Source organism: Physeter macrocephalus, chromosome 9, assembly GCF_002837175.3.
Source record: "Physeter macrocephalus isolate SW-GA chromosome 9, ASM283717v5, whole genome shotgun sequence".
Lineage (NCBI taxonomy): Eukaryota > Metazoa > Chordata > Mammalia > Artiodactyla > Physeteridae > Physeter > Physeter macrocephalus.
In genome coordinates, this window is record NC_041222.1 from 97,917,144 (window position 1) to 97,939,683 (window position 22,540).

Genomic DNA, 22,540 nt, shown 5'->3' on the forward strand with positions numbered 1-22,540 from the left:
GGAGAGGCCACAGCAGAGGGAGGCCCGCGCACCACAAAAAAAAAAAAAAACAAAACAAACAAACAAAAAAAACATAGTCGTTGCTTGCAGACATGGTCACACACAAAACCAGATCGAGGGAGAGAATGGCACCAAAAAAACAAAACAAAAACTCTTCCAAGATCTGGGAGAATCAAGGGGAAAGGGTTTTCATCTTGCAGTGCCCTCCAGAAAGGCGGGTGACTACTCAGACGATCAGGAAGCCAAGAGAAGGAGGCTCAAGAGGCTTGGAGAGGACAGTGACTCTAAAAGGGCAAATAGGAACTGAAAAATAAGTACAAAGTGACTTACAGACTGCGTTCCAAAGGCCAGGCTGGGAGATGTTGTGTGGAGCCGGGCTTGGTGATGAATGGCTAGAAGCAGTCTGATGGGTGGTTTCCCCTCCTCTAAACACCCATCTACATGTAGCTGCACAATTTTCCCGTAGCTGAGTATCCCTGGGCTATTATTTTCTTTCTCACGCCACTTTTTTTTTAAACTTAAGTTTATGTAAGGAGGAAATTTTATATCATACTCATAAGTGGAAAATCAGTATCTTCCTATTCCATTATTATTAATGAAATAAATAAATGGTACTTATTCCTTTAAAATAAATATCTAATTATTAAAATAACAAATTCACACCCATATGTCACCTTAAATACCACTGTCGTATATAGTCACATTCTGAGAATCATTGACTTTAGTAAAAGTAATTAAATCACAGTTCAATGCAAGTTGTGGAGAAAAAGTTGATGCTCTCCATAGAAGAATTCACTTATAGAGAAGCAAAACCAAACTTTTTAGATGTTCAAGATTAAGAATAATCTAGAAGGTAAAATGTTAAGGATTAAGTGCCACTGAAATAACCACGTCAGAACCTTGCCCGCATCTCTGATACTAACCTCATTATTCACAATTGTCAATTTCCATCTCTCCCTGCCCTGCTTGTCTAAAGGTCCTCTGAGACTCACCCATTTCCCTACCCATCAACCAGCACACAGCAGAACTGCAATAAGGTTCTTTGCAAGAACAAAGGTATGTGGGACTTCCCTGGTGGCAAAGTGGTTAAGAATCCACCTGCCAATGCAGGGGACACGGGCTCGAGCCCTGGTCCAGGAGGATCCCACATGTCGCGGAGCAACTAAGCCCGGGTGCCACAACTACTGAGTCCACATGCCACAACTACTGAAGCCCGCGCACCTAGAGCCCATGCTCCGCAACAAGAGAAGCCACCGCAGTGAGAAGCCTCACACCATAACAAAGAGCAGCCCCCGCTCGTCACAACTAGAGAAAGCCCGCGCGCAGCAACAAAAACCCAACGCAGCCAAAAATCAAATAAATAAATAAATTTACAAAAAGAACAAAAGACATGTGTAAGTCATTTATTTTTGGTGCAAAGACTGGTTCTTACAGCTGTTGTATGCAAATAGTTGACACATTTTCGTTGGCTGAAAAACAAATTTTTGAGCAAAATTTTGGTCTGAAAAAATAAACAAAATCTTGGCTTTCCTTATTCACCCATGACTTGGAATAGCCACTTAGTGCCCACACAGGTGAACTGTGGGAGCAATTCGTTGGAACTGAATTGGCACTTAATCCTAGCTAAGCAGCAGCATCACGTGTGGGGCTGATGATGCCATCCAGAGGCCTAAGCCACAACCCTGGACAATCTTGTTCTCATTCAATGATGAAATCATGCATCTATGGCATCGCGGTACCCAGTTCTGGAGTAAGGCATTTGTCATATCAAAACAATGTCAAGACACATTTTTGGAAAATCAATTAAAGTCTTTCTATTATCAGAGCTTCGTTTAATTTCTTTTGAACTTTGATTTCTCTTTAATAGGACACACACAAAAGGAGCTTGCCTCAAAGTATTGTATTATTCCCAGAGGTTAAAATTGTGACGGGTTCCTTTTAATCATGGGAACAAGAGTACCCCCTAAAGAGCTTTTGCTAAAATACTGCTTACTGAGGGTGGTGAAGTGCTTGGGAGCAAGGGTTAAAGAACAGAAAAGGAAAGTTTATCTGAAAACCACTTGGTCCCAGACAGCTGAGCTGAGGATGAGTCGTGAGATGGTCCCCCAATGTTAGTGGGGGCATCAGAACCTCTGGGTCTTCGTTTCCCTGTACTATATTAGGCAGGTGAGGGTCCCTGACACTCTCACTGGGGGACAAGCATAGCTTTGGGGCTCTGTGCAGACAGACGCAAAGCCTGCCTCTGTCACATATTGGCTGGGAGACATGAGAAAGCATTCTGAGTTAGCCCTTGCATCAATTTAGCCTTTCTTTGCAAAACTGATTTTTCAGTTTCTTAACCATAATTTTAAGGCATTTGGGGAGTTATCTGTTTGAAATTATTTTCCTTCCATTTGAAAAAATACTTCACAAATTGCATCTGATAAAAGTGGGTATTTAACTTCTTTCCAAAGAACCTGGGGCTAAACAACATGAAAACCAAATAAAAATAAATGAATAAAAATAAAACAGGATGAAGTGATTCAACTGAGTTTTACCAACAACAAACACTCAGCCGTTTTTCTGTTCTTGTCGCTGTTCTCTTTGGTCCCATAGCTCATACACGGCAGGTGGAGATAAGGTTTTATGGCTGGGAGGGACCTTGGCGCCCATACCATCCAAGGATCTTGTTAAACCCTCCCAAGGTTGACTTCATCATCCTAGCTCTGGTTACTCATCACTCACATTGTTCATTGTAATCGGCAGCCCCAAATAACCTCTGTCTTTGAAGCTGCCACCACTTTCTGGCTTTCATGGAGACCTCTGTTTACTTTTCCTCAATAAAGGGAAGAGGAGGGTGTGAGGCAGGGGCATTACAGAGCAGTTTCATCTGACCTGAGTCGAGGAGGGTCCCAAACCACCAGCCGGGGTGGGGTGAGCACCGACCACCTCTGCCCTGTTGGACCACACACCTGAGTCTTCAAGGCAGACAGCCCAGTGAGGGCGCCAGACAAAGGAGACTACAGTCCTCTGCCTGATCCGATGGGATCCCATTTCTAAGCAAAGGAGAGGGAGGGATGGTGGAGCTAACTCAATTTCGATGTTACGATGACCTAGGACGGTTTCTCCAAGTACTTCTAGAGATATTTTGTAACTTCCCTGCAGTACTTGTTATTTTTTCTGTCCCTATCTATTTCTCAAGTTACTCTGCATAAAAATTCTTGAGAACAATCAGGGGCTTGTGTGCTTATTTATCAGCAGTGGGAAGGGACTCTGGATGGTGTGCATATAATTTTGCTGGAGCTGGAGCTGAGGGATGAAGAGAGAAAGCCAGGTGGGAGGGGACAGAGGGCAGTCAAGGTGAGCTGGCTGGTCACTGCAACCCAGGAGGAGGGGAGAGGCCAGGGAGTCCCAGAAAGAAGAAGCAGGTCCTGGGGCTGGGGGAAGATGCCCATACTCTTACCCAGCATGGGCAGTGCATGGATTGGAAGAAATTCTGTCTCAGTGCAGAGAGATTCAAAACAACAGTGGGCTCAGGGTTTGGCCTAAATAGGGGCCAAAGACCCTCCTCCGATAGAGTGGCTCTGGATCCCTTTCAGAAAGATTCCCAGTTCCTTTCCTGGCGCCTTGTCAGAGGAAATAAATCATCTGATGATGTGTTAGCAATGTGGAGGCCAGGGCTCAGCTATTTCCATGTTTAAATCATTACTCATTCCAGGCTTCTAGAGCAACCTCCGGCCCATGCCCTGGTCCACCTTGGTTTGATGAATTGGTTTATGCTCGGGGCAGGAATGGATAGGTTTAATACCCTGCGCCACACTCCCGTCTCACTCCCCCAAATCCCACCACCAACTGAGTTGCAAGGGCCACCTGGCTGTTTGGTTTTGAAGACAGGAAGGCTAAAGTCTCAGCCCATGCCACCTGTACCGGAGGGAGCTGGGACTGTCCCTGAAGCCTCCAGGCTCAGAAGCCTCCAGCTCTGGCCTCTGCACAGGAAGCAGTGCAGGCTGGGCCACAGGTGGGAGTTCAGCAGATCTGAGCAAAGATGATGGTCCTCAGACCCACTGAACCTCTGTCACCTGCTAAGGCCTAGAACCAACAGTTGTCAGGTGTAGAGCTTCATTAGGAAATCATGGCCAATAATGGGATAGTTAATAATGAGAACGGAATTGCACCCATCAATCAATGAATAAAAATACACATTTGTCGAGGGTCAGCTCCCAGAGAACAGGGTCCGTGATTCATTTCCGGATCCCACAGGTCCTGGCATATAGCAGATCCTCAGTTAACATCAGTTGGCTGTTTGTAGATAAGTGAGACTAATAAACTGAACACAAATTTACTGGGCCTTCCAAGCCATTGTTTAGGCTTTTGTAATAACCATGTATTCTAGTTTCTGTATTTGATGCTTTGACATCTCGGAGCCTTGGGATAGGAAACATCCTCCTCTCCACCACTCAATTCACCTTTGTATCCAGGAGTTGCGCTGTTTCCTTTGGTGATGGAGTTTTGCCCCTCCGAGAGAGGTTCATCATCTCCTAGAACGTAGGACCTAAACTAGATACAAAAAACTTTGGGGCTTTGAAAACTTACCTAGAAATAGAGTAGCTGGAACAACTATTTTTATATTCCTGGTCACAAAGAGAACACTTTACCAGGAGGGCCTTTCTCAGAGGGCAGGGAAAGGTCACACCCAACAAGCTGAGGGTCCTGGGGCTGCCCTGGGCGTCCCGAGGTAGGCAGGCTTTTCTTACTTCCACCCACTGGCAAGACAGTGCCCTTCTCACCTTCAGTCTGTCAGCATCCAGGGACGACCCCCGCCCCCAATCCCCATAAACCTACATGTGAAAGGCAGCTCCCCCTGGACACACTGGAAATGCTTAGAATACTTAAGATGTCACATTTACATTTTAATAGATGCCCTTAGGTCAGGGTCGGGAGATCATCATAGCTCCAGAGGGAAGAAAGGAATTCCTACATAATATACTGAGGTCAGAGTGGGACCAGAGAACCAAGATGCCCAGATAGGACTTGCCGGGCCCAGCATCTGCGTCTGCAGGGCAGGGTCCCGGCCAGCCCTACCCTGCTGGACTCCCTCTTCATGGCCGTGTTTATATCTTCCGAAACCTACTGCTGAACTCTGCATATGCAGTTTAGACTCCAGCCCAGAAGCCCCAGGAGATGGTGGGTGTAGGGGGAGGATGCTGGGGAGAGAGGGGCATTTCTCTGACCTAATGTCTGTAGAGGATAGTGTCCCAGGCTTCCCTCTGAAGCCATTTAAGACCCTGTCTTTGTGCTCTTGTCCAAACCTATTTGGGTTTATATCTATTTCCTCTTACAATAATTTCATTCCATCTCTCTCCTGCAACAGAGCCATTTATTCCCACGGCCCCATCCTAGCTTTGTCATCGCCCAGGACGTCTCCACCTCTGAAGCCTGAAACTCCAAGAATCCACTCTCAGCCCCTCACCACCAGCAGCCTAGCTCTTGAAAGTGCAGGGTCTCCGAGTCCTGGAACCGCAGTGAACAGGGTGAGCTACGCTGAGGGGCGGGGCTTAAGGACCAGGCAGATGTGGATTTGATTCCAGGCTCTGCCTCCGACTACATGGGTGACCTTGGGCAATTTGCATCACCTAAGATGTTACCTTCTCATCGACAAACTGGGAATAATAATATGTCCTGAGGTGTTTTTTAAATTTACCTTAATTATTTTTTTTATTGGAGTATCATTGCTTTACAATGTTGTGTTAGCTTCTTCTGCTGTACCAGGAAGTGAATCAGCTGTATGTATACATATAGCCCCTCCCTCTTGGACCTCCCTCCCCATCCCTGCCCCCTACCATCCCCCCCATCTAGGTCAGCACCAAGCTGAGCTCCCTGTGCTTTGGAGACAATGTATTGAAGCCCTGAGCACAGCCTGGTGCTCCATCAAGGGGAACCGTTGTATCATGATCGCTTGTATGTATCACGTCGTATCATCACTGCTACAGGACCCCTGTCCCCTTCCCACCACCTCCCTTGGCCTCCCCCGATCTCCCAGCCTCCACAAGAGCCAAAATGATCTCCAGAGCTCCTGGCGCTCCAGGACAAGGCCCCCCTCCCCTGGCTCACACACCACAGTTGGGAAGGGGGAGCTGGTGCCCTAGGGCTGTGTGCTCCTGGCAAGACCCCTATCACCAACACTCAGCCTTGCCAGCAGTTCTGCCCTGAGACCAGCACCCCAACCTCACTGAGTCCTCGATCCTGACTTCTATCAGCCCCACAGAAGCCCCAGGGCTCCCCATCACCCACCATAATCCCCAGATAGCCTTGTTTCTTCTCCTTTGACATCTCCCTCCCCATCTGCTGAAACCTTCCCACTGTGGCCCAAGACGTCCCAGCCAGTGATCCAAAAAACCCTGATTTCCCCAACCTCTGCTCGAACATTTCCTTTTCTTTCTTCTTCTAACTGGACCCTGCTTCCCTTGTCTTCTCAAGTATGGATTTCTCTCTCCCACATTCATGCAACTGACCTAAGGGTGCGGTAGGTGGTTTTCTTTGCTCCTCGTTACTTCCAGAACCTTCTCTCTCTTCTCCATAAAAATCCCAGCTCTCACATCACACGACTGTACACTTCTCCTTGTTGCTAAGGGACACCTGCTCCCCTCCCCATCTCTGCGCTCACTCTCAATCTCCAGTTCTGACTCTTCCTTATCTTCCCTCTCCTAATGGCACATCCTCCCTGATGCACTCGAAATGTGGGCAAAAATGAGACGGGCTCGGGATGCAAAATACACACTGGATTTTGAAGGCTCAGCCCGAGTAAAAATGTATAAATATCTCCATCACTTTTACAGTGATTACGTACCGAATTGATACTATTTTTGATATACTGGATTAAATCATATCTATTCCTGTATTTAAATTCGGTTCATCTGTGTCTCTACCTTTTTGTGTGGCTACTAGAAAGTTTAAAATTGCACACGTGGCTCACATGACATTTTGATTGGCTCTACCAATAATCAAGGCCCTTTCTTAATCCCAATTTCACACGTCCCAGGTGAGAGCTACCTCTCAGGTTTTCCTGGTGCCCTCCGTCCAGAACGCCAACTCGGCATTCCCTGACCTCACCAGGACCTACTAACCACGGACCCCACCGTCTTTCCACCACCCTTCCCGTCTCCCATCCAGCCTTCCCTTCTTGTCCGACTTGCATTCCATGATTTACGTTACCCACTCTCTCCCACAGCCTCCCCTCTCTCGTCCCTCTCTGGCTTCCTCTCACTCACTGGCCAGAACTCTGACCCTGGTTACACCTAACTCTGCAACTGCACTGCACCCACAGAGTGGAGCATGGCCGGGAAGGGAAGGACACGCCTCCATGCTCCTGACTTTGCGGGAGAACTTCCTTCCTTCCCAAGGCCGACTGCAGAACTCTCCCCTCTAAACTGCACTTCCATTTGAAAATGAATCACATTATAATGCGGGGTCTGTGTCTTCTGGGGACTTTAAGCCCCTTGAGGGCAGGAACCAAGACCTTTTATTTCCGTACTCACCAGCAACACCGTAAAACCCTGTCCTCTTTGGATGAAGGAGGTCCCAGTTCCTTGTGTGGACTCAGGTGCCTGGGGTGAGTGAGGCTGTGTGTAGTCTGCACCAAATGCCATCCTCCACCAGGAACAATGAAATGCACCCCTCGACTCTTCTGGTAGCCAACCTCAGGGACCTACTGTCTCTGATGGGGGTAGGGGGGTGGACAGACTCACACCTGCCACCGAGCCAGGTGCCCTCGGGACCCAGAATATGTCTTACAGATCCTATTGTACTCTTTGGGGATTAGGACTAAAAGAACTTGCTGGGTTTCCTCTAGTATCTAGTCTTCACGAGGAAGCCCACTAACAAAAACTCTGCCTTGTTTAGCAGAAGGAGGAACCAGCCTTAAAACACTGTCCAGGGGCTTCCCTGGTGGCACTGTACACTTCTCCTTGTTGCTAAGGGACACCTACCTGCTCCCCTCCCCATCTCTGCGCTCACTCTCAATCTCCAGTTCTGACTCTTCCTTATCTTCCCTCTCCTAATGGCACATCCTCCCTGATGCACTCGAAATGTGGGCAAAAATGAGACGGGCTCGGGATGCAAAATACACACTGGATTTTGAAGGCTCAGCCCGAGTAAAAATGTATAAATATCTCCATCACTTTTACAGTGATTACGTACCGAATTGATACTATTTTTGATATACTGGATTAAATCATATCTATTCCTGTATTTAAATTCGGTTCATCTGTGTCTCTACCTTTTTGTGTGGCTACTAGAAAGTTTAAAATTGCACACGTGGCTCACATGACATTTTGATTGGCTCTACCAATAATCAAGGCCCTTTCTTAATCCCAATTTCACACGTCCCAGGTGAGAGCTACCTCTCAGGTTTTCCTGGTGCCCTCCGTCCAGAACGCCAACTCGGCATTCCCTGACCTCACCAGGACCTACTAACCACGGACCCCACCGTCTTTCCACCACCCTTCCCGTCTCCCATCCAGCCTTCCCTTCTTGTCCGACTTGCATTCCATGATTTACGTTACCCACTCTCTCCCACAGCCTCCCCTCTCTCGTCCCTCTCTGGCTTCCTCTCACTCACTGGCCAGAACTCTGACCCTGGTTACACCTAACTCTGCAACTGCACTGCACCCACAGAGTGGAGCATGGCCGGGAAGGGAAGGACACGCCTCCATGCTCCTGACTTTGCGGGAGAACTTCCTTCCTTCCCAAGGCCGACTGCAGAACTCTCCCCTCTAAACTGCACTTCCATTTGAAAATGAATCACATTATAATGCGGGGTCTGTGTCTTCTGGGGACTTTAAGCCCCTTGAGGGCAGGAACCAAGACCTTTTATTTCCGTACTCACCAGCAACACCGTAAAACCCTGTCCTCTTTGGATGAAGGAGGTCCCAGTTCCTTGTGTGGACTCAGGTGCCTGGGGTGAGTGAGGCTGTGTGTAGTCTGCACCAAATGCCATCCTCCACCAGGAACAATGAAATGCACCCCTCGACTCTTCTGGTAGCCAACCTCAGGGACCTACTGTCTCTGATGGGGGTAGGGGGGTGGACAGACTCACACCTGCCACCGAGCCAGGTGCCCTCGGGACCCAGAATATGTCTTACAGATCCTATTGTACTCTTTGGGGATTAGGACTAAAAGAACTTGCTGGGTTTCCTCTAGTATCTAGTCTTCACGAGGAAGCCCACTAACAAAAACTCTGCCTTGTTTAGCAGAAGGAGGAACCAGCCTTAAAACACTGTCCAGGGGCTTCCCTGGTGGCACAGTGGTTAGGAATCCACCTGCCAAGGCAGGGGACACGGGTTCGAGCCCTGGTCCGGGAAGATCCCACATGCTGTGGAGCAACTAAGCCCGTGCGCCACAAGTACTGAGACTGCGCTCTAGAGCCCGCGTGCCACAACTACTGAAGCCCGTGTGCCTGGAGCCCGTGCTCCGCAACAAGAGAAGCCACCGCAATGAGAAGCCCGCGCACCGCAACGAAGAGTAGCCCCCGCTCGCCGCAACTAGAGAAAGCCCGCACGCGGCAACGAAGACCCAATGCAGCCAAAAATTAATTAATTAAATAATAAATTTTTTAAAAAACAACAGAAAAAAACACTGTCCAGGCCAGGGGTCTCTGAGAAGTGGCGTGGGTGCTTCCTGGGAGACCCTGGGTGGCAGCAGCTGTCCCTGACCTCCCTGTCACCCCCTGTCCTTCTTCATTTCCCCAACATGTGCAGGGGACTCCCCGAAGGGCAGGGAGGTGAAATAAGTGTGTATCGAGGGTGCACGGTGTCCAAGGTGCTCTACTCGGGTTATATCACGTGATTCCCCCACGGGTCCTGTGAGTTGAATAACATTATTCCCATTTTGCAGATGGGAACACTGAGGATGAGAGGGTCAGGGTCCCAGTGAAACAGACGGCCCACTTAAATTAGGAAATGTCATAGAATTTAATAAAGGGAATATATGCAGTTACTGGAGCCTAGAAGGAGAAAGCCCGAGTGGAGAGGGTGGCTTACAAGGCGTTGTGACCTCGGGTGGAAGGACACAGTGGCCCAAGGTGACCCCATAGGGCAGGAGCTGGGGATAAACACACAACCTCCCATCTTCCATCCTCCCCGTCCTGCCAGGGCGGCTCCCCACAAGGCAGAGAGCGGCAAGTGGCAGCGGGTGGGAATGGACCCGCGCGAGCCCAGACCTGCCAAAGTTCAACATCTTGGTACCTCCCTGGGCTGTCCCCCCTCTTGTGGAGGGACAGTCCCTGGGGCCCAAGAGATCCAGGATCCTTCCTGGCCACCAGCCCCCAGTGAGCTGGGGGAGCTGAGTGCACCACGGCACCGCATGAGTTAACATCTCTGCTAGTCTCCTGCTCCAGTGCCGGATTCTGCAACCTGTAGAGGGCCGGGCCCTCTGTGAGGCCCCAGCCAGACCCGCCCAGGAAATCCACTCCCACCCTTGGGCAGCTGCCCGGCAGCCCTCAGCTACGCCAGAGGAACCAGGGAGATCTGATGGATGAGAAAGTGGATGTGGGGACTCCCTTAGGAGAATAATTTAATTTTATGGGGCAGGGACGCAGGAATGGGGAGCTCAGGCCCTAAACTCAGCAAGCGGCCTGGCTTGCAGGCGTTGGGCGCGGCCAGGAGCATGTGTAACTCATTACCTCTGCAAGCCTCCCATCTGCGGCCGATGGATGATGCTGGGAGCGCGGTGGAGGGCCCGAGGCCACGGGGTGAGCGTGACTGCAATATTTTTCTGACACTAACACCTCTCTCTGGCCCTTGGAGAGGGCCGTGGAACACCACCCACGCCCAGCCCTCCGCCTCTGGGCGCCAGACTGGAGAGGCTTCAGCTGTCCAGGCGGGAAGAGAAAGGCAGGACCAGGGAGGGGAGGGGGAGGGGGCACAGAGGAGGGGGGTGAGGAGGGGTCGGAGGCCCAGACAGCCCCTCTTTGGGTTTCTGCTCCAAGGGAGGTGTTGGTGGGCCCTGAGGTCGGCGGGGGCTTGGCTGGAAGGCCTTGGAGGTCGCGTTCTGCCTTGAGCCCACCTGCAAATTCCAGCCACACAGGTGGAGCCCATGCTCTGCCCTGCTGGAGACCGGGAGGTGAGGAGGGCCCCGCCTGGGCGTCTTCCAATCCACAGAGGGGCTCAGACACAGGAAGGAGGTGGCGGGGTCCTGAGAGGTGGCCCGCCAAGGGGTGCAGGGGATGGAGAGGTCCCAAAGGTGTCACCAGGGAGCAGGGGTGCGAGGGAGAGAGCCTGGAAGGATGTGGGCGGCACCATGCGGGAGAGGGGCAACGTGGCCTGTCATGGCGGGCGCCTACTAGCCCCTCAGCTTCCTTCTCACCTGGTGTGTGAACAGAAGGGAAAGGACGGGGGGCAGGTAGGAGGAGAAGAGAAGACAACGGGAGGGGAGAGCAGAGGGGGGGAGGGGGGAGGGACCTGTAAATAACGCCGCGTTTACACCCTGTCTTTAAAGTCCCACCTGCGTTAACACCTGAGTCATACCTCAATATCTAGGCTGCAGTTTTGCAGCTTTGCTCCCCCTGATCCCAAGATTCCCGGGGCCAAGGGGAGGCACCCCCTCGCCTCCCATCTCCCTGCTTTCAGGGGGAAATTCCTGGGAGGGACTTGGAGCCCCTGCAAGGCCTAGCAGACGACACTGCTTTCATTTACTCAAGGCCTGGTTGGGGGTGGGGGCCGTGGGGGTGCTGGCAGGGTCCCCACCTCTGTCCACCTCTGCTTTCCCATCAACCTCCCTCCGCCCCTACCAGCCCCACCCCTTCCTCCCTCTCCTGTTAACTCTGCAGAGATGAGGATCAAAGCAGCAAAGTGCCGGGGAAACAGGTCAAATCTGGCTTGAATTTCCCCAAGTCGGAGCTCACCATTTTCCTCTTAGAAATGAGAGCGAAGGGGAAAAAAAATCAAACGAGAAACCTAGGAGCCTTTAGGTGGTGATTTCATCTCAACACTCCAATCTTTCCGGGGTATCCACGGCCACCCCTCCACCCCCGGCCCCATGTCTGGCGTCCAGGAATGAAGTGTGGAGGAGACCCAGACAATGTGGAAATTATTTGTTCTGCCACCTTTAGATTTCAAGGACCCCTGTGTTTGCTCAGCCCTTAGTTTGTTCATTCAGTCATTCAACAAATATTGATACTTAGGAGCACCTGCTGTGCACCAGGCTGGGAGACACTGATGAACAAAACAGAGATGCCTGCCCTGGTGCAGCCTATGCTCTTCCCGTGAGGAGCAGAGAGTAAATGACAGACAGGATAAATAAGAAAATGATATAGTGTGTTGAGGAGACTAGGACTAGGTGAAAAAGGAAAAAGAGAAGCAGGGAAATGGGTGTGCAGGGGAGGACAGGAAGCCCTGACACAGAGGTGAGGTTTGAGCAAAGACCAGAAGGAGGTGAGGGGGATGCCTGGAGGGTCTGGGGGCAGCGTACGTCGGGTAGAGCGTGCCAGCAGGTCCACTGTGAGGGTCAGAGGCTCCTTGGCCACAGTCAGTGCCTGGGTTTTTATTCCCTTCAACGTGGGAGCCTTTGCTGGGCTTTGCTCCAACTTAGGTTTTAAAAGGACCACACAGTAAATACAACATCCAAGTCTGTTTCTGTGCATAGAATTTTAGGACTGGATGGGAGCTCAGAGACATACCCTCTGCCCCTGTGGAGCACTGAGATGGAGACACTGAGGCCCAGAGAGGGGACGTGCCCATCAGGTCACGTGCCCCGGGGTGGTGGGGGGCGGGACAGGGGAGGGAAGAGTCAGCATCCAGCCTACATCTTCCGACCTCTGCTGTCCACACTTCACGGGGTGCTGCGGCTCAGGTGACCCCTGGGACACTTGCTGGCCTGGTTCTAAAACTGCCCTCTGAACCAGATCTCCCCATGGCTGGGGTTACTGTTATTTTTCAGTCCTGGTCCAAATGGCCTTTTTTTAAATCTCAGGTTCAGAAAAGGGGAGGTAAGATGAGGTCAAGAGAAGGGGGAACCATGGCCCAATGACACTCCCCAGGCCTCTCCCCACCCCTGGGGTCCCCCTTCATGCCCTTCCCCACTGGCACCCCAGGATGGCCCTGGTGGTCCTGCAGTTACCCCTCTGAGCTGTACCCCAGTTCTTTCTTGCCAAATCAGGCCTCTTTACTGATGGGCCAGTGGGGAGAGAGGGTGGATGAAGGAGGTGAAAGCCAGCTTGGCTTTGCTGATGTACATGGGAAGAGCTGAGCATTGGTAGTGACCCAGCTCCCTGGGGCGGGGGGCCTTCCTTTCTTCCCAGGTGTCATTAACTTAAAAGAAACACTGGCCTGTCTGGTGCAACTCAGCTGGTAATACCTTTCCCCAATTACCTCTTCTCTTACAAAATTGTTTTCAGTCTTTTTTTTTTTTTTTTGTGGTACGCGGGCCTCTCACTGCTGTGGCCTCTCCTGTTGCGGAGCACAGGCTCCGGACGCGCAGGCCCAGCGACCATGGCTCACGGGCCCAGCCGCTCCGTGGCACGTGGGATCCTCCCGGACCGGGGCACGAACCCGTGTCCCCCGCATCGGCAGGCGGATTTGCAACCACTGCGCCACCAGGGAAGCCCTGTATTCAGTCTTTAAGGCCTTTACCAGAAAGGCTTCGCCCTGCTTGACTTTAATAATCACACATATTTTTACCTCCTTTACGTGGTGAGTAATTGCCCCCATGCCAGTCCCTCCCACTGGGATCAGAAGCTCTTGGAGGGCAAGGATGGTTTCATTTCTCTCTGGAGCATCTCTGGCACCTAACCCATAGCCTGACCCATTGTGGGTCCTCAAAATGTGGTTGTCGACTGGAATTCAGAGGAAGGGCTCTGATGGTGGGTAGTTTACTAGGGCAGGTGAAGAGCCCAATCTCCTGTCTCCTCTCCCTCCTGAGACAATCCCTAATCCCTGCCTTTCTGAGCCACCCAACTTCCCTTCCTACACTTAGCACCTCATGGGAGGAAAGATGGGGTTGAATGAGGGGGAGTCATTTCTAATTTTGAGTGATTTCAAGACAAAGGCAGTTGGCAGAGTGGAGCACAGTGAAACATGGTGCCTGAGAAAAAGGTTAAATCAAGGCATCTGGGATGGTTAATTTTATATGTCAATTTGGTTGGCCATAGGGTAATCAGATTAAACATCATTTCTGGGTGTCCATGAGGGTGTTCCAGATGAGATTAGCTTTTAAATTGGTGGAATCAGTAGAGCAGATTGTCCTCTCCGATGTGGGTGGGTCTCATCTAATCAGTTGAGGGCCTGAGGAGCACAAAAGGTGGGGGAATTCACTTTTTGCTTCCTGCCTGACTGTTGGAGCTGGGACATATCATCTCATCCTCTCTGGCCCTCAGACTGTGATCTACACCATTGGCTTCTCTGGTTCTCAGGCCTTCTGACTCGGACTGAACTACACCACCAGCTTCCCTGGGTCTCCGCTCTATAGACAGCAGATCGTGGGACTTCTCAGCCTCCCTAACCACGTGAGTCGATTCCTCACAAAATCAGTCTCTTTGTGTGTGTAGACTTCCTCGTGCTTCTGCTTTTCTGGAGAACCCTAAGACAGCCTGCTTCCATCTCATTGACCCTAAGTTTTTACAGAACTCTCCTGCGAGTTTCCTTCTACTCATCTTTGAAGTGGGGATGAAGCTCTCATCTCCTATACTCACTGCAAAGAGGAATGGATTCATTCAGGCAATAAGCATTTATTAAGCACCTACTAAGTATCGAGCTCTGTGCTGGATGCGCAGGAGTTGGCTGTTAGCAAGGTGCTCTGAGCTCCTCTAGAGGAAACTGCCTCCGTTGAATCTCCAGAGTTTTAGCAAATAACCAGCCCCCAAAGATGCAGTGCGGTCTGGGTCACTAGGATGGGGCCCCTTCCCGTGCCATGACCTGAGGCCTCAGTCCCCGGGCAGGATGAGCACCTGGAGAGGTGCGTTCCCTCCTTGCAAACGCTTTAGGAAGTACGTTGGAGGTTCGTCACCCGAGAGGGTCTGGGCTTCTTGGTTCAGTTGCCTTTTGCGTGACCCCAGCCTCACCCAGAGGAGAGGATGGCGGAGAGGCAAAAGGGCTGCCCTAGGAGTCAGAAGACTCAGTGCGGGGGGAACCCTCTATGACCGACGAGCTGTGTGACGCGTAATGCTTTTCTCAGTTTCCGCTAGCTCATCTGTAAAATGTGTCTCAACTTGCCGGTCACACAGGTGTGTTGAGATGCGTGAATGAGAAAACACACAGAAAAGACCTTTCCAAGCACGCATTTCAACCTATGCAGGATTGTGTGTGTGAGTGGGGGGGGGGGGGGGGCGGGGCCGGTCACCAGCACCCTGGGGCAATGCCAGGATCCGGTGGAGGGGGCAGGGCTGATCTCGCGCCTAAGACCGAGCCAGAGGCACTCACCGTCCTCACACAGGTTCAGCTTGGACAGGCTCCTGCCATCAAAGGGCTCCTCAAAGATGGAGCCAGAGTCCCGGTCGCTCACGGTGGCGTGCAGGTACATGGCTTTGTTCTCCATCGCGTCCTGCAGCAGGAGAGGAAGGGAGGACGCGGGGGGGAGAGAAAGATCATAAGCTGTAGGTGGAGACACAAATGAGTGGTGACCCTGAGCCTGAACCCTGGGAGCCCCCCTCATCAGCAGGCATCAGCCACCGGATCCTTGGGACCCCAATTCCCCCTCCTCAACTTCCTTGGCTTGGGGAGGCCAAGGCCCTTCGGACCTTTCTGACCGTGGGATCCGTCCCCTCCCTTTCATAGGTCTTGGTGGGGCTGGAGCCCTGCACTGGGGGGCACCGAGGGCCATGCCGGGTGGGGCTGGGAGAAGCCAACCCTCTTGACCCAAGCAGAGGAGTTTCCAAGATTCTGGAGCCCTGGGCACATCAGGGAGACTTGGGCTTCCGCTCTGTGTTGGAAATGGAGGGAAACTAGACATAAAATGGGGTACAGAGACCACCAGCCAACACAGCTAAGACCAGAAGTGCTCCCAAACCTGGCCGGGCTGGCACGGTCAGAAGGGCTGGGTTCAGGGGACCATACAGCAGGGATTCACCCCCATGGGAGCCCAAGGGGCAGGTGGCCTCGGTGAGGTCCCCCAGACACTAAGGTCTGGGCAGCCTTAGACTGGGGAGGGCCCTGGTGTACGATGGCCTCCTGAGGCTGGATCGCTGGGGCTTGGGGGGGACCCCATGGAATTCCAAGAATGTCCCATCAACATGGGGAGATGCTGTGGATGCCATTTGAAATGAACCAGCCCTATTTACACAAGTGTGCACAACGTGATCCCATTTTGTAATATCTACACGTGTCCCAAGTACGTGACGGGAAAGATGGTATTCAGAGATGTTCTGGGTTTCCCTGGGTGAGACATGAATTACAGGACTCTGGTTGGGATTGTGGGGATTTGCGCTTATTTTTGTTTGCTGGATTTTCTGGGTTTTCTATGATACGTTTGCATTCTTTGTGTAATAAGAAGAAATCGTTTGCGGAGCCAGATCACAAAGTATTTACTGACATAAAATACTCGATATCCTTTTCCCACATATACGCTCGGTGATTTTGCAAATGACTCTCCACTTTCTGCTCAGTTCCAGCCATTGATCTACGTTGATTTTCAGTTCGGATGCTCTTTGACTATCTGGATATTGAACCCCCAAACCCACTTTTAAAAAGTGAATTCTTTGCAAGATAAAAGCTCCCGGGGAGGATGGGTGGGTCCCGGGCCCAGTGTCAAGCTAACTCAGCCCTGAGGCCCAGAGAGCCTAGCCAGGCGTCTACCGCTGTGAGAAGGGGACAGTGGCCACTGACTGAAGGGAGAAGAGGCACCCACCCTGTTCCAATAAATAGGGACAATGGCCAGACCCCCTTGCCGGGCACAGCAAACACGAATCCCCTGTTTTCACAACCTGACTTTTCTCTCCAGAGACCTCTGACCTCAGGGCTCAGAGGAGGACAGAGCTGACCCGTTGCCATCCACCTGTCCTTCCGCTGGCCCAGGAGGGATGGCTGGGGCTTCCGCTCTTGACTTCAAGTAGTGAGATGCCATCTGCCCCGCACACATGGTCACGCACGCACACACACTCAGGGTGTTCCCAGGCCCTGTGGGCCTTTCCTCCAGCCAGTGGGAGGAAAGGGTGGAGGGGAGCCCGCAGCCCTGCCAGCACCTCTCTTCCCTGCCCTCCGGGGTTCCTGGAGAGACGGCTCCCAGCCCCGCTTCTCCGGGCTGCAGCTGTGTCCAGTTTGCGAGTCCCCTGATGCTGGCCCTCCGTCTAAGTCCTCCACCCAGGGAGGGCCTCTAGTTGCGGCCCTGGGCAGCTCCACTGCTGCTAAGCTACAGGGGACCCTCCCTCGTTTCACAAGTGCTCATGCGGCACCCTGCCCTCTGGCCTCAGTCCTGGGGAGCTGCAAAGCAGGAGGCCGGTGTCTCCTCTGAGAGAGAGAAAACCCTCTCTCTGCCAAAGGCAACAGCAGCTGCCGTCCAGAGCCCGTGGGGTCTCCGAGAACCAGGGGTGGAGGTGTGGAGCCGGGCTTGGACCAGCTTCCCTCTCTGCCCTTCAGCTCCTGGATCAGAGCTGGAATGCACAGCGCATTATCTGGAATGTGTCTGGAGGGGGGCCACTCCCCTGGCCCCTCCGGACCCCTCAGTTGGTGGAGCAGGAACCCTGGGGAGCCTGCTGGGGAAAAGGGGCTGAACTGGAGGCCAGACGCCAGCGCCATGAGATTGGAAGTGCTCAGCGGCGCTGCTAAGGTTTGCTCCTTGGGAATGAAACCTAAGAACGTTCCGTCTGCCCCAGGTTTTATCTGGGGCTGCTTTTCTTTCTTGGGGAACGGGGGGGGCAGGAATTTGGACCTTCCCAGCATTGGTCTTATAGCCTTTGGGCCAAGCCTGTGCAACTGATGGCCAAGCGTGGTGACGACACAGAAACACCTCCCAGCCCCGGACCCGCGTGCGTGCGGCCCCCGCAGTACAGACCCTTTGCCTTTGGGACCTCTCTGCTTCCCAGGCGCCCTGTGAGGGAGGCAGGTGGCATCGGTCTGTCATATTCCCATTCTAAAGATAAACCAACCGAGGCCCAGAGGGGAAGAACCGATGGGTGTCAGAGAGCATGAGGCTTCCCACCCAGGGCACCGGCTTAGGGCGAAGTTACTCTGTCCAGGAAGCGTGTGTCAGTCCCTTTTGGTGGCCCCCTTTCGGGCCCGAAGTGACGCAGTGAAGAGGGCCAGGTTAGGTGACCTGGAGCCAAGAGAGCTGGAAGGGAGGGGACCAGAGGCACAGAAACACGGGCAGGGTGGAGACACCAAAGGGACCTGTGGGGAGGGCGGGCTCAGAGGACACGGGGTCCTATCCGGGCTCCACTTCTTATCCCTGGGGAACTTGGCCCAATCAGCTGAGCTTGTTCGGCCTCAGGCCATCACCTCTGTGATGGGAAGAGCACATCTGCTGGCCACTTGGTCCCAGCGAGCCTCGTGTGGGCAGGGCATGTGGCAGGGCTGTATGGACAGGGGCAAGCAGGGAGTCGGTGGTGGAGTCTGGTGAGAACCAACAGCCCCTCAGCATCTTCTGATCCTGCCAAGCAGCCAGGTACAGGGGCCCCTGGCCTCCTGAGGCCACCCTCCTGCCTAGCCAGTCCCAGAAACAATGCCATTTGGATCCCTTTGCGAAAGGCGGTCACGAATGCAGACCAGAGCTGAGAGCGGGAGCCGGGTGCCCCAGGTGCCCCTCTGGGCAGCAGCAGGACACAATCAATTCTTCCTGCTGAGGGGGTGGCCCAAGCCTTGCTGGGTTCCAGCATCTAACCCTACAGGGCTCGTGACTCATCAAAACTAAATAGAGATCACCCTGAATGTGGCCCTCTCTGGAGACAGAATCGCTAAGTCGGTTTTAAGCCCTTTCCTCCTCTAACGGTACTTAGTTCACCTAAATCATAACCCAGAGCTGGAGAGGCACAGATGGTTTATAAACAAGCTCTGCCTTCATACGCTCCACCACTGGACACACCTGCGGGCACGCACACACACGTAAAGGGACTGTCACCTGTCCCATCTGCTCCCTGAATAGGCTCTGGAGCTGTGACGTGAGCCTGGCAGAGTTGCCACTAAAGCAGTCGCTTCCTCTGGCTCCCAGATGCAGACTCACACCCACCAGCGCAGGCAGCTGGATGAGGGCCCAGCAGATCTCCCAGGCTGACAGCTAGGACTTTCCCACCCAGGACTAGCACCTCCACGCTCCACATCCTGGGGATGCTCAAACCCAGCGCCCTGTGTGCCCTGGCTGCCTTTAGGAAGCTATGCCCAGGTGCTAGGACAGAGTCAGCACCAAGACTCACCTGAGGGCCCCCAGTGAGGCTGCAGCGACCGTCCCCTCAGTTCCTGGCATTTGCCATGGTGGCTGGAGAGCTGGCTGCTGCCACCACCCCGAGACCCAGGCAGCCCCTCAGAGCTCGTTCCCACGGCCAGCCAAATCCAGATGGAGTCATAGAAAGAGGCTGCACCGTGCCCAGGGTCTCGGGGGTCACTTCTCCAGGAGGATCAGGTCAAGAGGCAAGACTCAACCTTGTGCGCAAGTGGGAGTCCCTGTCTTGGTGCCCCGCCTCGGTCAGCCTTGGGCAGCGCTCGGGAGATGTTCTGTGGAGGCACCAGCGGCTCTGCTAGGTACTGTCTGAGCTGTGAACTGCAGCTGCTCCTGCCGCCGGGCTTTATAAAGTTCTTGGAGCAGTTGCGAGGCTCCTACGGGGTCTGGAACGCGTCCCCCTCTAGTGGCCAATCTGAGCATTACAGCCCCACGCAGGAACACCCGCTGGATCCAGAGCAGCCTTGGTCTTGGGGACTCCACCCGCTTGTTCTAAAGGCCCTGCTCAAGGTATTTTTGGAACGCTTCTAGCGGAATGGCAGCTAGACCTGGCTTATGAGCCGCGCCAGAAAACCAGCCTTGTAAATTTATTTATAGGACGGAATTGGCATTGCTTGGTTCATTCACCAAACTTAGCTTAGAATTACTTTCTGTGTTTTCCTGGAGTCACATCCACCCGTAACGGACACAGATTGCCTGATTCAGAAGAGGGTTCTGGGAGTGCTGAAGGAACTTCCCAAAATCAAGTTCAATGCAACTCAGTAAGGAAGCCAGCATTTCTGGAGCACTGACACTGCACAAAGGTCGGGATACAGAGGTGAGTGAGAGGACCCCTCCGGCCGCGGGGGGTTGAAGTCCAGGCTGAGAGGTGGGCTTGGGCACAGATAACTGTAAACCTAGTGTAAACCTAAGCATAACTGATGACGTGTAACAGAGGCGATTTCACCAAAACGTTAAGGGGGTAATTACCTTCAGGTTGAGGTGGTGATGGCAGAGGCATCAGGGCAATTCCAAAAATAGTCTGAACCAAGGCACATGGTCAGTTTATGGGGGTACGCCATCCTACCCCCCACTGCCTGGGGGACAGAGCTCTGAGGTGACATTCACGAACACGCTTCCGTTTCTTGGTTAGGAGCTCAGCCTCAACCCCTGAGGGTCAGACCTCGTACAGGAGAATAGTTTGCCAAGGCTCAGCTCTCCCCACTGTGCAGCCAGCAAACCACAGCTGAGTCACAAATGTCTTAGTCATTTGCAGTGACTGCACCTTTTGACCGTCCCTGGCAGGCAGCTACAATGTGAGGCTCCAAGACTCCGTTTTACAGGGGAAAAAAAACCAGTAATTATATCATAATGATGATGATAATAATAATCATTGGAGAAGGAAGAGGAAGAAGGAGGGGAGGGGAGGGGGATGGGAAGGAGAAGGAGGGGAGGAAGAGGTGAGAAAGAAACACTTCATAATATATACGCTGTGCTAGGCAATTCCAAGTGCTTTTCATATATTAACTCATTTAACCTTGACAATAGCCCTATGAGGCAGGTACTGCTATTATTCCCACTTTATTGAGACAGAAGAACTAAGCAATATGTCCAAGGTCAAGCAGCCTGTAAGTGGCAGAGCTAGATTCCACTCCAGGCAGTTTGACTGTAGTCTGTGCCCCGAACAACTCCCCTAACTGCCTCTGATGAAAAAGAGTGTCAGTGTTTTAGTCACCCATCAAGTCACCAATATTCCTGGGAATGTAATCTTACAAATAGCAGGAAATGTGCTCAAAATGTTATGTCCAGGGATCTCACGGTGGAGATGTATATATTAGCAATAAATGCCGTGGTTGGTGAGACACCGGTGTTGCCCTACTTATGTGAAACAAGGCTTTTTTTTTTTTTTTTTTTTGAAGTATAGCTGATTTACAAGGTTTCAGGTGTACAGCAAAGTGATTCATTTATACATACATATATATTCTTTTTCAGATTCTTTTCTATTATACATTATTACAAGATGTTGAATATAGTTCCCTGTGCTATATAGTAGGTCCTTGTGGGTTATCTGTTTTATATACAGTAGTATGTATCCGCTAATCCCAAATTCCTAATTTATCCCTCCCCCATCCACTTTCCCCTTTGGTAACCATAAGTTTGTTTTCTACGTCTGTGAATCTGCTTCTATTTCGTAAATAAGTTCATTTGGGTCATATTTTAGATTCCACATATAAGTGATATCATATGGTATTTGTCTTTCTCTTTCTGACTTACTTTACTTAGTTTGATAATCTCTAGGCCCAGCCATGTTGCTGCAAATGGGATTATTTCATTCCATTTTTATGTCTGAGTAATATTTCATTGTATATATGTACCACGTGTTCTTTATCCATTCATCTGTCGATGGACATTTAATTTGTTTCCATATCTTGGCTATTGTAAATAGTGTTGCTGTGAACATTGGGGTGCTTGTATCTTTTTGAATTAGAGTTTTTGTTTTTTCTGAATATATGCCCAGGAGTAATATTGCTGGATCATATGGTAACTCTATTTTTAGTTTTTTAAGGAGCCTCCTTACTGTTCTTCATAGTGGCTGCACCAGTTTACATTCCTACCAACAGTGTAGGAGGGTACAAAGCGTTTTTTTTAACACTCCTATACTGGTGTGCCCTGCCCATGGGGGAAGGGAAGGATGGGGACACAAATGCAGCCCAGGCTATTGGCTGAGCCTCTCCTTACCATTGGTAATTGATGATACAGACATGGAGGGGTCTCGTTCTCTGCGTGTGAGACCCACGAGTGGGTACAGAACTATTAAACTCTAAAATTGCAAGAGGAATAAAGCTTAGCCTTTTAAACTCAGTAGCTTCAGGCAAAGGACATGACTTTCTCTCATTAATTCCTGATTTATTTCACTTCTTATAGTGATAAGATTTGTCTATATCAGTGCACATAGCAGTAGTTTGTTGTTTGTATTTTCCTTTTGGCTGGTAATCCTCCATTATATGCGTAGAGCACAACTTGTCTATCCATTCTCCTTTTGATAGGCATTTGGGTTGTTTCCAGTCTTTGTCTGTTATGAATAAGCTGCCCAAACAGGCAAGGAGACATTTGACAGCAAAGTATAGGAATGACCTGGGAGGCATGTCTTCTAGTGGGTGAGAGTCTTTCTGGCAGCTCATAGCTCTGATGATACCTTCTTGCCACCTGAACTCAGCATGGTCCAGAA

The 22,540-nt window shown here is 51.6% G+C and overlaps 1 protein-coding gene across 1 annotated transcript in view; it reads right to left on the minus strand.

Moving 5' to 3' along the window:
- The window catches only part of SCARA5 (scavenger receptor class A member 5), a 120,462-nt gene extending 100,838 nt beyond the window's left edge, over positions 1 to 19,624 (minus strand). The window contains exons 1-2 of the mRNA XM_024130905.3: positions 19,310 to 19,624; positions 15,390 to 15,510 (exon numbers count right to left, since the gene is read on the minus strand). Of these exons, the coding sequence (XP_023986673.1) occupies positions 15,390 to 15,504 (115 nt within the window). The 5' untranslated portion in view covers positions 15,505 to 15,510; positions 19,310 to 19,624. The remainder of the gene's footprint in view (positions 1 to 15,389; positions 15,511 to 19,309) is intronic.
- Positions 19,625 to 22,540: the final 2,916 nt, after the last annotated feature.